General features: G+C 31.5%; 2 protein-coding genes across 2 annotated transcripts; both read left to right on the top strand.

Moving 5' to 3' along the window:
* The first annotated feature begins 952 nt into the window (after positions 1 to 952).
* Positions 953 to 3,645, top strand: LOC114377561 (peptide methionine sulfoxide reductase B5-like). The gene is made up of 3 exons (XM_028336130.1): positions 953 to 1,311; positions 2,603 to 2,759; positions 3,247 to 3,645. The coding sequence occupies exons 1-3, from the start codon at positions 1,013 to 1,015 to the stop codon at positions 3,397 to 3,399; spliced, it is 609 nt and encodes a 202-aa protein (XP_028191931.1). The 5' UTR covers positions 953 to 1,012; the 3' UTR covers positions 3,400 to 3,645.
* A 1,436-nt stretch (positions 3,646 to 5,081) lies between these two features.
* LOC114376357 (probable sphingolipid transporter spinster homolog 2) lies at positions 5,082 to 11,872 on the top strand. Its single transcript, XM_028334450.1, has 16 exons — positions 5,082 to 5,439; positions 5,684 to 5,815; positions 6,273 to 6,374; positions 6,783 to 6,887; positions 7,002 to 7,077; positions 7,204 to 7,278; positions 7,889 to 7,991; positions 8,078 to 8,140; positions 8,471 to 8,552; positions 8,630 to 8,727; positions 8,939 to 9,015; positions 9,194 to 9,307; positions 9,882 to 10,001; positions 10,614 to 10,742; positions 11,055 to 11,133; positions 11,514 to 11,872. Exons 1-16 carry the CDS (start codon positions 5,333 to 5,335, stop codon positions 11,648 to 11,650), a joined length of 1,599 nt encoding a protein of 532 aa, XP_028190251.1. The 5' UTR covers positions 5,082 to 5,332; the 3' UTR covers positions 11,651 to 11,872.
* Positions 11,873 to 12,057: the final 185 nt, after the last annotated feature.

The raw sequence follows: 12,057 nt of genomic DNA, 5'->3' as shown, positions 1-12,057 counted from the left end.
ATTTATATTTTCACCTCCTTGTTAAATTTCAATTAATTTTTAATTTTTTTTATTAGTTAAATATTTTGTTTGATTGCGTGGTAAATAATTATTTTTAGTAGTTTTTTATATTTTTAAACACTATTTGAAGTAATATTTTTTAAAATATTATATTTTAATTTTTAATCTTATATATTTATTTTTTTAACATTTATTATAATTTATTTTTACTTTTTATTTAAAGTAATATTTATTTTTTATTTTTATCCTTTTTTACATATGATAAGATTTTTTCATTTTTACCTTTTTATTTTATATATATATATATATATATATATATATATATATATATATATATATATATATATATATATATATATATATATATATATGATATTAACAGTGATATTAAATAAGTTAATGCAGTAGTTTTTATTTTTTTGGATGTTTTATAAATAAAAAGTTACCAGTGTTTAAAATTAATTTAATATTAAAATTATAAATACTATAAAATATATATTTTATCAAGAAAATAAAATTAAAATTTGTATAATAACATTATATAAATATGTGAATCACTAAGGACCGCTTAATGGTGGAGGATTTAGGATAATATGCATAAAATTTTATCTTTAGACCTTAGTACGATCATTATATAAAAAAAAGTATTACACAAAAAATTAGATTACACGTTTTTGTATTCTCCTGTATAATAAATATTTACTCATTCTAATTCTTTAACATATGTTAAATGAAACACTTGTTAGCAAAATTTTATTTTATTTTATACCAAACACACATAATATTTTTTTGATCATCCAAAACACACATATTAATATACCTTTGAAATATACACCCTCGTACGTAATTTTAGGAGGCGCGTTTTTATCGACTGGATTTAAGTGAGTAAAAAAAAAAAAACCCAATTGGGATAATGAAAGCAGCAATATACGTAAAAAAAGATGAATAAATTAAAGAGTGATAATGTAAAAGGTGAGGGTGACCAGTGAACACAATACAGGGCAGCATCGCCATGGGATTGAGTATTCTGAGAAGCACTTCCATTTCCACTCCTATCTCTTCCTCCAAATCCAAACCCATTTTCTCAACTCTTGTTCGTTCATCTTTCGCCTCCATTTCCCCCACAAAGTGTGTTACTCCCACCACTCTTTTCGTTTCTGCCACCCCCTTCTTCACCGCCTCACCCAAGCGCGGCTTTCGTGGTGGGATTGTGGCCATGGCCGCCGCTGGCTCGCTCCGCAAATCAGAGGAAGAGTGGCGCGCAGTTCTCTCCCCTGAACAGTTTCGTATTCTCAGGCAAAAGGGCACCGAGTAACATTCTTACTTCTCTTTGCTTTGTTATTAATTAAGCTTCCAAAATCTAGCCAAAGCTTTAATTAATCGGGGCTGGTTGTGGGTAATTGGGGATGTCAAGTTTCTGTGATTCTTGATTTCCTTTGCCGGAATTTCTCTCTATGCAATTTCAAAGAATTGAGTTAAGTCATGGAAATAGTTTTTTCTTTTCTTTTGCGATTGTAACTTGTGAGCACTTACAGGAGAAGAAAATAAAAAAGCTAGAATGAATTGAGCTTTTTGCATAAAGTTTTAATTAACTTATGTATCTAATTTTTATAGAAGCTCTTTTCGTTTAAGTTCTCCTAAAGCTAAGGTGCATAAGTTGATTGTAGTTATGGAGAAGCTCATTTTAGTTTCTTATTTTCTAAGTGTTTTACTCAGAAGTTTATGCAAACAGGACCTTAGTCATTTCAAGGGAAGGTTTCATTTCACAAATTCATTTACTGATGTACCATGTAAACTATTTTGCCGAGTAATGACGTGTATTAAAGGCTACAACAAATAAAACCTTCATAAAGTGTGGTTAGGGTTTTACATCATGGTCATGTTGTCATGATCTTTGGGAAAAATTGCAGAAAAATGTGGCTTGCGATTGTGCACCATTTTTTAGAAACCATGATTGTGGTCATTACTCATTAGCTTTTATGATCACAATAGTTAAAAGCTATGTGTAAAATGTGTTGTCCTAGCTAATTGGAGTATTTCTCGAAAGAGAGAATGATGAGTGGAAAGTGATTAATTTTCCATTAAACTGATTTCATGATACAGTTGTTGTCTTTTTATACCCAGAAAATAGGACAAAACTCAAGTTAACAAACTTAACTAGGAGTAACTGACTTTTAACTACCATTAACCACCCTTAACTGAGATAGTAATACAGCCAGGTCAAAGGCTACTATGTAATTTCCTCTCAAGTGTGCTGTGGTCGTTAGTTTGTGGGCTTGCGGTGGAGAAAAGCTGTGTGTTGTCTATATGCTTATGGTCCTGTATTGTGAATCAACCTCACAAGATTTGCTGTGGCTAATTCCTCATATGTGATTCTTGTTACTTTGAATGATTAGAGATGTTCAGAGAAAAACTGATGCGAGAGAATGATGTGTGGAGTTAACAAGTAGGAGTAATTTTGAGTCTGGTCTGAACTTTTGGTGGTTCTGGATTTTCTTATTAACAAAATCTATGGCAAGAGTTAGTTTGAAGATGGTAAATAGTTTTATTCGTGATAAGAATTTGTGTTTCTATTGTATGAAAATGGTTTGGTATTATGCAGGTTCCCTGGAACAGGAGAGTATGACAAGTTCTTTGATGAGGGAGTTTACAACTGTGCTGGTTGTGGGACACCTCTCTACAGGTCCTTAACAAAATTCAATTCTGGTTGTGGCTGGCCAGCCTTCTATGAGGGGATTCCTGGAGCCATAAATCGCAATGTAAGTTCACTTTTTCGTAGTTTTATCTTAATAGTCCTTTTAACAAGGTGTCTTGTTTTTTTTTTTTTTTTCCTTTGCTGTGAGAACCCTTGTTAAGGAATTAAACTTAGATACAGTATCTTAGGTATTTTTTATACCGTTCTCCAATCAAAATTTTGAGTTTTATTTTGGTCACATATGCTAGCTTTTAATGCAATTCTGTATTACACGGATTATCGAGGTGAAACATCAATTTTGATGGGAGAATAGTACCATTTAGTACCTAAGGAACTTATTTATTTATTTATTTATATAGATTAGTACCTAAGGAACTGCATCTATGTTTTTGTGTGTTCAATATGTTGGAAAAGCCGTACTTTTCATTTAATACTTTAATTTTATTTTAAATCCTTGACAAGTATCTGAAGACACTGGTTGTGTTTTTGTCATATCTTAAGTTGCATCAAATAGTGTATACAAATTTGATAAGATTGTCATGTACCAACAGCCGGACCCTGATGGGATGAGGACAGAAATAACGTGTGCTGCTTGTGGGGGACATCTAGGTCACGTCTTTAAAGGAGAAGGATTTCCAACGCCCACTAACGAACGCCATTGTGTCAATAGCATTTCACTGAAATTTGCGCCAGCCAATTCTTAATAAAAATTGAGTCTGCTGTTCGGACGTGACTGCTTAAGTACCCAACATTAGTAAAAAAAAATTATGCAATGTACTTATATTATGAATGAAGTTCATATAATGATGGCTAAATACCAATTTTAATTAAAGAGTTATGTTGATGATTTATGTTCCCTTCTTCACTTGGTGCTAGAGTCTACTATGTTCATTTGTGCTTGTTTTTCGTACTTGGATGTTTATATATATGGTGTAGATTGAAGGTGATAATGATATTGTGAATACGCTCATGAAAATGGAAGTGCCATGAGTCCATGACTACCTGTTTCTCTTTTGTTCTTACAAATGTATGGTCCATAATACCAAAGGACAATGATATTTGCACATCCATTTTTTTAAAACACGTAACTTACACCTATTATTTCTGTGTATATGTCTCTTCCTATTGGCTTGTAGATTTATAAAACCTATAATATGTATATTTTTTTTCCTCTCTCACTAGGTGTAACTTAGTATTCTGGGTGTCCAAATATTGTTTTCCAATATAAAATGATAATTTTTCTCCTTGCAATGTACAGAAACATCTCAATTAAAAAGAGAGTTTCTAATCCGTTTGTATTCATTTCAATTCTTCCTATATCACCAAACGACATTTTTTTATAGAATATTAACTAATATTTTAGTTTGTTATTTTATATAGTTAAACTTTATGATAAATGCATATTTTTAAATATATATTATATTATATTTAAAATTGATAATAAATAAATGTTTTTAAATATATGCATTATTTTTTAAATTTATAAAGAATAATTTAAATTGACAAAAGATTATTTTTAATTGTTAATAATTTATTTTAAGAAAATTATTGAAATATAATTTAAAAATAAATAGATTGAAAGTAATAGATGATTAAAAAGATTAAATAAATAAGGATAAAAAGAGAATAGTTTGAAGTGACTAAGAATTTTTATTTTAGCCAATTATTAAAGTAGTCTCTTTTAAAAAGAGGAAATATTTAGACTATGATTGAATACATATTTCAGTTTGAAAAGTTTTTTAGTAATTTTTAGTATTTTTTGACATATTAATTAAAGGAGTATTTTTTAAAATATTAACTTTTAATTTTTTATATTTTATTTTACTTTTATCATCAATATATTTATATATTTTCATTGTTACCTTCTTTTATAAATAAATCATGATATTATTATTTTTCTATTAATTTATATTTTTTAATTACTTCAACAACTATTTTTACTGAATATTTATAATTTAATAAATTAATTTTTTAACTTTCCGTTATCAATTTCAATTTTGACTTAATTTTTTAGCTAGTATTTTCAAAGATAACCTTGATTAATTGAAATAGCATGTAGAGTATATATATATATTCCACTTAAAAAAGGTATGTAGTGTAGATTTCATACCCATTATCCAACAATTCATATGACAAATTAAATTTACTACATTAATTGCTATTTTTTTTTCCGGCTTCTCACTCTTTAAACATAAATTATTCATTTTCATTTAAAAACAGTTGCTAAATTAAACACAAGAGAAAAACAAAATCAAAAAGTAAAAGAAGGTAGTGGATGTGACAGGGAATCCGAATTACAACAAAGTGGCATAAAATAATCCATATAGTAGCATAATTGTTTCCGAAGAAAGTCAAAAGAAGAAAAGGTTTATACTTTAGACGAGGCAAAGATCCCGGATTCTTTTGAGCTTAGTGCTTAGCGCTTTGTCCACCGGAAAATGCAAATTCCAATTTAACGGAAAAACTAAAAGAAAGAAAGAATGAGAATCAATTTACTGTTTGGTAAAAAGTAAGAGAGAAAAAACTGACATAGCTTAAGAAGAAGGAAAGAGAAAGACCTCTGAAATTCGGTGAAGTTAACTACTATTCAACGGTATTCAATTTTAGTACAAGTTTTCAAAGTACTATAATATTGGTATGGCACAAGATGACCACTCACAAGTAAAACCAAAGCCTTCCCCTCAGCTTGTGGAACCACGAATCTCCACCATGATTCCCACAGCTTCATGGTTTACACCCAAAAGGTAAATGATGAATGCAATGCACCTTTTTTGTTTCCTTTCACCCTCCAAGATCCGTGCTGGGTAAGTAAAGGAGAGAAAGATTCAGTCTTTTTGAATTTTGGTTATTTGGGTGTGGGAAGAAACTTTTAAGCAATTCTGGGTCTTTTTGAATTTTCTTTTTCTGAGAAAATCTATGTTCTTATGAAGTGTTTTGTGTTCTTTGGCTATGGTTTCTAATCTTTATATCTTTTACCTTGTTTTGTAGGCTACTTGCTATATTTTGTGTGATTAACTTGTTAAACTATGTGGATCGAGGAGCCATTGCAAGCAATGGTGTTAATGGAAGTAAGGGAACGTGCACTGAGGGTGGTACCTGCACTTCTGGCTCTGGAATACAGTAAGATATATATTCTAAGGATCATTTCCCTCACCTCTTGGTGTTTAATTTTCCATACACTGATTTTAATTGTTGGGTGTATTCCAATTTTTAGGAGGGGATTTGGTTGTGTTTTCCATTTTAAAGCTAAAGACTCTCAAAGAGTATAATAGAAATTATAGTTGAAAAGGGGATGGACTGATGGAGAAGCGAAACCAAAAAAGGGGTTGTGAAGGAGGAGGTTGGGAAGATGGAAAAAACATTCCTTTTGTCTATCTTATTAATTCAATGACATGGCAGGAGAAGCATCACCCAGCAAGATGTAGAATTAAATTTATAATCTGCTAGATAACTGTTACTGTTGCCTGTACGAGTTGCGCCATGTGTTGTATGTCATGACATTAATACTGTAGTATGCTGAAGAAAATTTTCAGCTATGTAGCAGTTTTTGACAATATATTTTTCTCCTTTTCTTCAGGGGGGATTTTAACTTGAACAATTTTGAAGATGGAGTTTTATCATCTGCTTTTATGGTTGGACTTCTTGTGGCTTCTCCAATATTTGCCTCTCTAGCAAAGAGGTAAAAACTGTTTGTGTTGCAATTAGTTGAAACCTATTCTTACTGCTGTACTTTATTTATCTCAAATATTACCCATTAATGCTTCAAAAGATGAATTGTAAATGAAAAATTCTGAAATCCAAAAGGCTTTTAAACCACCATAGATCCATTGTATTGAATTCTAGATAGTCCTTAATGTGCAATTTAGTGTGTAGTTAAGACAATCTTCTTGGCTATGACTTTCAAATTTTAAAATCAATGGGATCATGTATCTAAATACTTTTTGCAGCATAAATTATCATGTCTGTTAAACTGAAGTTCTTATGTTTGAGCTATAATGCCTTGTTCATGTACCACATGGTTATTGTGATATGTAATTACTATCATTAGTTTGCGTATTAATCCTTACACAACTCTTATATTTTGCAGTGTAAACCCATTTAGACTTATAGGTGTTGGGTTGTCAGTTTGGACTCTTGCAACCCTATGTTGTGGATTTTCTTTTAATTTCTGGTCCATTTCAATCTGTCGCATGTAAGTGGTCTAATTCTTTATTTTCAAGTTATGCAATTTTGGTTGTGCAGTTAAACAGAAGCACACAATATAATAATTTTCTTATTCTTCATATCCTTTCGATATTCTCTATAGGCTAGTTGGTGTTGGCGAGGCTTCATTTATAAGTCTTGCAGCACCTTTTATTGATGACAATGCCCCAGTTACTCAGGTTTGTTCCTTTCCCTTGGATGATATCCTCGGCATCCTTCTTGGTAGTTGGAATATCATCTGCCATTATGATTGATTGATTTTTTACCCTGGCGGAACCTCTGTCTCACGCGGGAGTATGTATCAGAAAACAGCATGGCTTGCAATATTTTACATGTGCATACCATCGGGCTATGCACTTGGCTACGTCTACGGTGGTTTGGTAAGTCTTCATCTGTTTTTCCTGCCATTTTTAAATACTAAATGTATCACCAGTAGTTAGTGCCTTAGTGGACATATATAAGTTTAATGTTGGAGCACATGATATTCTTTCCTTATTTCATTATTCCAGTTTTTATCTGTACAGATTTATTTCCGTGTTATAGCCTATAAATATTAGGATTAGCCTCCCTATATGTTTGTTTTGTCACCTTGTACTCACTACCAGAAAATTATATTTCGTTCTTAATCTCCTCTTGAAAGTGTTAATTTAAATATAGGATAGCCATGCTGTTATCTTTCTAAATTTTAAAATTTTGAGTTTAAAACTGTAAATGATAAAGCATTTCGAAAAGAGATTTTCTTAAAATTAGGAAGTGGATTTATAATTAAGTTGAAACGACAATTTTCCCCTTCCCTTTCAATTATTATAATGAAACAAAATATTGGTCTTCCAAGAAAAGAAAACTTAGGATGACAAGTGACATGTTGCCCCTTAGATACTCACACTACAGAGACAATTAGTGTGTATTTTGCTTCTTTTTTTCTTTTTCTTTTAAAGAAATAAAATAAATTTCTCTCTCTGATTTAATCCTTTCTGTATTTATTAACAGGTTGGAAGTCATTTGGGTTGGCGTTATGCATTCTGGGTAGAGTCTTTGTTTATGGTTCCGTTTGCTATTTCAGGACTTTTTATGAAGCCTCTGCAATTGAGAGGTGTGCATTTGTCTTGCATGGATTTCTTGTGAACTCTTTGTTATCCCCTATTACTGTTTTTCATCTCTAACTACATGTGGGTCCAGGCTTTGTTCCTGCTGATTCAAAAAAGACACTGACACCTGAAACAGTTGCATCAGGAGTTCAAGGTATCTAAGAATTATGCATTACCTAAACACAACATCTTTTTCAGAGTACAATTAGGGATTGGTTTGCTCCTTTGAGCATTTTATTAGTACTGTCCCTTTTTCTTATTACTTTTATGCTTATACTGTTTGTTTAGGAGGAATCTTTATCACCCCCAAAGGAATTAATACTCTTTTTAGGAGTGTAGAGTTGGTAGTCTAGTACTCAGTTCTCATCTAGTATATTGCAATGCACTGAAAATTTAGGTTTCCGTTTTGTTGTTGGTTAATGGTTTCTAATTCAAAATGTCTCTTTATTTTAGCCTTAACAAAATTCACTTGTTTGGTTCAAAGTTATGGAGGCTTCAAATGGAAAAGATGAGCCACTGTCCTTAAAGGCAGAGCTTAGAGATAAAAGCTCAAATGATCATTCCAAGTAAGAACACTTACTCTGACATCCATCATTTAGTGGCTGATATATTAAAATTTCTATCTGGCTGATTCTTATTTTAGGTCAAAATCTGTAACCCAAATATTTGAGAAGTTCTCGAGATTTTTGAATGATATGAAAGAACTTTTGCTTGATAAGGTTTATGTTGTCAATGTTCTAGGTACTTCTTTCTCCCACTAACTACAGTATGCTTTGACAGATTTTGTATTATTTACCTATTTTGTTAGTAAATTCATGTCAGAGGCTGCTATATGGATAGCTTACATCCCTTTGAACTTTCATTTCTTAATATCCTATATGCATTTTATTTTTAGCAGCCATATTAATTTACTTTGTTTATTTAATTCCATTAATTGAATGTCTATTTGCAGGTTACATAGCATACAACTTTGTCATAGGTGCTTACTCATACTGGGGGCCCAAAGCTGGCTATAATATATATCACATGGTGAGAGTTTGCTTCATCCAATGACCCCTTATGCATATAATTGCACTATTGTAGTTGTTCCTTCTTTCTTATATATCTTGTTTCTTGCATGGAATTTAAACATGCCTAGTCAGTAAATACACTTTCCATGTAAGATATAATATGCTATTGTAATATTAAAGTTGGATTACTTTGTTAGACTGATGCAGATTTGATATTTGGAGGAATTACAATTGTATGTGGAATAGTGGGCACTTTAGCTGGAGGCTTCGTTCTGGATTATATGAGTAACACCTTATCAAATGCATTTAAGGTTGGTATTTGAATTCAGATAAACTTCTTTATTATGTTTTTACCCGCACTTTTCAATTTAAATTGCTTCACCTGAGATACTGACCAGCCTCTTATGAGAGGCATGTGTAATGACAATAAGTTTTGACCACATCGTGGTTGCAGTTTTGAAATTCTTAAATTGTATGTGACAGGTTCGAAAAAATGTTTTATAATACTGGTATTCTTGATTGGCCTTGTAATATTGAATATATTAACTTAAAGTGTACCCATGAATGATTGAACTGCACCATATACAATATGACTTTTATCGATCCAATCGTTGAATCAGTACAATAACATAATCAAATGGTTCACATTTTTATATATTTTAAAAGTATATAATACGTTAGTTCTGATGAACATGAACGAAATATCAAATAATTTTGGATTAATATAAAACTTTGTAAACATGGTTTATATCAAAGGAACTTTTAAACTAATAGTAATTAAAAAGTATGGAATAGTGTAAGAGTGATTCAGTGAATGTAATTTACATCGATATAATTTGATTCCTCCATGTTCTTTCCTACTTAACACGCTAAATTCTTCTGCAGCTTCTCTCAATTACTACATTTATTGGTGCTGCATTTTGTTTTGGTGCCTTCTTATTCAGAAGCATGTATGGCTTCCTTGCTCTTTTCTCTATTGGTGAACTTCTTGTTTTTGCCACTCAGGTACATTCCTTCTATTCAAGTAATATCTCTTTATGTTTAATTTCTATATTGAAGTACTACCCTTTTTACATGCTTATCATCTATGGATATTTTAGCAACTGAGTTTTCATTTGTTAGCTAAGCTTTTGATAGTGATGTTGCCAAGTTAAATTCTTTATTAATAATTATGTTTTTAAGTAAAATCACTTCTACGTTTTGGAAATTAGATGAAACTTGCTCTCTAAGAACTTAGAGTAATCCTATGGTTGGTTTGTCTTTTGAATTTTAGCTTGTTTCAGGGGACAATGTTTTTTGTCCCTTTTTTCGTATCTATTAGCATGCAGAGTATATCCCTGCTTCTTTATATCTATTCGTCTTAATAACTTTATCCTGAAACCCGAAAGATAATCATTTAATGGTAGTATGGTACTAGTAACTAGTAACTACTGAGTTTGAGTTTGTACAGCATGTGTGAATTAGAAAATTCCTGACTTCTGCATTTTCTACTTGAGCTGAGATGGAATGTGATCATTAGAACTAATCTAAATTGTTGTTCCTTGGAAAGAATTTCTGTAACCTGATCAGAAGTTGGAAGTTTTGCACTCAAAGTTTTGCTTGGAATTTTCTTTTCAGGGTCCTGTGAATTATGTATGTCTACGTTGTGTTAAACCAAGTTTGAGGCCTCTATCTATGGCTATGTCTACTGTTGTTATTCATATCTTTGGCGATGTACCTTCCTCGCCTCTTGTTGGAGTTCTCCAGGTCAGCCTTTATACTTTTATTTGTTGAGCTCATTAACATGGGGAATCAGTATCATGGCAATTCTTTTGCCAACAGTTACTTGTAGTGGCATGGCTGAACACTTCATGTTCCTTTTTACTTTTAAGTTGTTAGTTTGAGTAACCAAGGTGGAAATTGTGACTTTTCCACACATGATGCCTGAGTTCGTGAGAAAAAAAAAATGTCAAATAATTCAAAACCTATTTATTATGTGGAGGCAGAGAAAAATTACCGTCACAGAATGTATTATGTGATATACAAGATTCTAATGGTTCATACATAATGATAATGCAGGATAACATTAACAACTGGAGAACGACAGCATTGATTCTAACATCAATATTGTTTCTAGCAGCTGGAATATGGTTTATTGGTAAGTCATCATGGAAATTTCTTGTTGATTTACTACGAAGAAGAATCCTTGTTTGCAATTTTTTTTACATATACTTATTGTCAGAGCAAGAAAATTTAATATTGAGAAGTGGCACTACTGGACATGAATAAAATAAATCACCCTTGAAATCATGTCCAACCCAACTTACTTACATTAAAACAAAAGCAAATTGCAACCTTTAAATTATACCTGTGATGTTTGTTACTTGGCTACATGAAAATTAGCTTGTCTACTGTCTAGTTATCTTCAAGATGTAGCATTGAAATCTCTATAATCATAATCCAATCATAAATGTCTAATTCTCAGAAACGTTTGAAAAGTTTTTTGAACATGTGTTGGATTCTTGTATATTATGTCAGGAATATTTTTGCATACTGTGGATAGATTTGATGAAGACAGTGAACATCAAGTATCAAACGTTGAAAGGTCAAACACCATGCCGTTGCTTCAAGAGAAGACTGGAGAAACATCAGCATTTCCTGCTCAATCCCAATAATGAGTTTCTTTTATGCCTGTTCAGACACAGTATTTCACACAATGATAACCACTATGAAGTAAATATTTTTTTTTTTGTACATCCAATGAGTACATGTATTTGCTTTTGGTTAATGGAAATTATTTGGCAAGAGTATATTTCAGTTTTATGCTTCATCATCTTGTGCTTAACATATATGTAACTTTAGTTTTGGAATAAAATTGCTACTGGCTATCCTTCAAACCTTTTGCTAAACCCTCTTCATTTATACATGGTCTCTGGTTATTTGAGAATAAACTCTGAACATTTTGACTGTATAGATCGTTAGTTATACTCAGTAGTTCCCTGGTGTTGAAAATTTTCATTGTGAACTACTGAAAAAGGTTCCTCGAGGAAGAAAAATGAATGCGACTTATGTAACAATCATA

This window comes from Glycine soja, chromosome 11 (genome assembly GCF_004193775.1).
Source record: "Glycine soja cultivar W05 chromosome 11, ASM419377v2, whole genome shotgun sequence".
Taxonomy (NCBI): domain Eukaryota; kingdom Viridiplantae; phylum Streptophyta; class Magnoliopsida; order Fabales; family Fabaceae; genus Glycine; species Glycine soja.
The sequence above is the reverse complement of the archived record's forward strand: the minus strand, read 5'-3'. Positions and strand labels throughout refer to the sequence as shown.

Excerpts from the sequence above, each read along its gene's own strand:
- LOC114377561 (XM_028336130.1), top strand. The coding sequence starts at position 1,013 with ATGGGATTGAGTATTCTGAGAAGCACTTCCATTTCCACTCCTATCTCT. Across the intron at positions 1,312-2,602 it reads CTCAGGCAAAAGGGCACCGA|GTTCCCTGGAACAGGAGAGT; the intron begins GTAACATTCTTA and ends GGTATTATGCAG. Across the intron at positions 2,760-3,246 it reads CTGGAGCCATAAATCGCAAT|CCGGACCCTGATGGGATGAG; the intron begins GTAAGTTCACTT and ends ATGTACCAACAG.
- LOC114376357 (XM_028334450.1), top strand. The coding sequence starts at position 5,333 with ATGGCACAAGATGACCACTCACAAGTAAAACCAAAGCCTTCCCCTCAG. Across the intron at positions 7,992-8,077 it reads GAAGCCTCTGCAATTGAGAG|GCTTTGTTCCTGCTGATTCA; the intron begins GTGTGCATTTGT and ends ATGTGGGTCCAG. Across the intron at positions 8,141-8,470 it reads AGTTGCATCAGGAGTTCAAG|TTATGGAGGCTTCAAATGGA; the intron begins GTATCTAAGAAT and ends TTTGGTTCAAAG.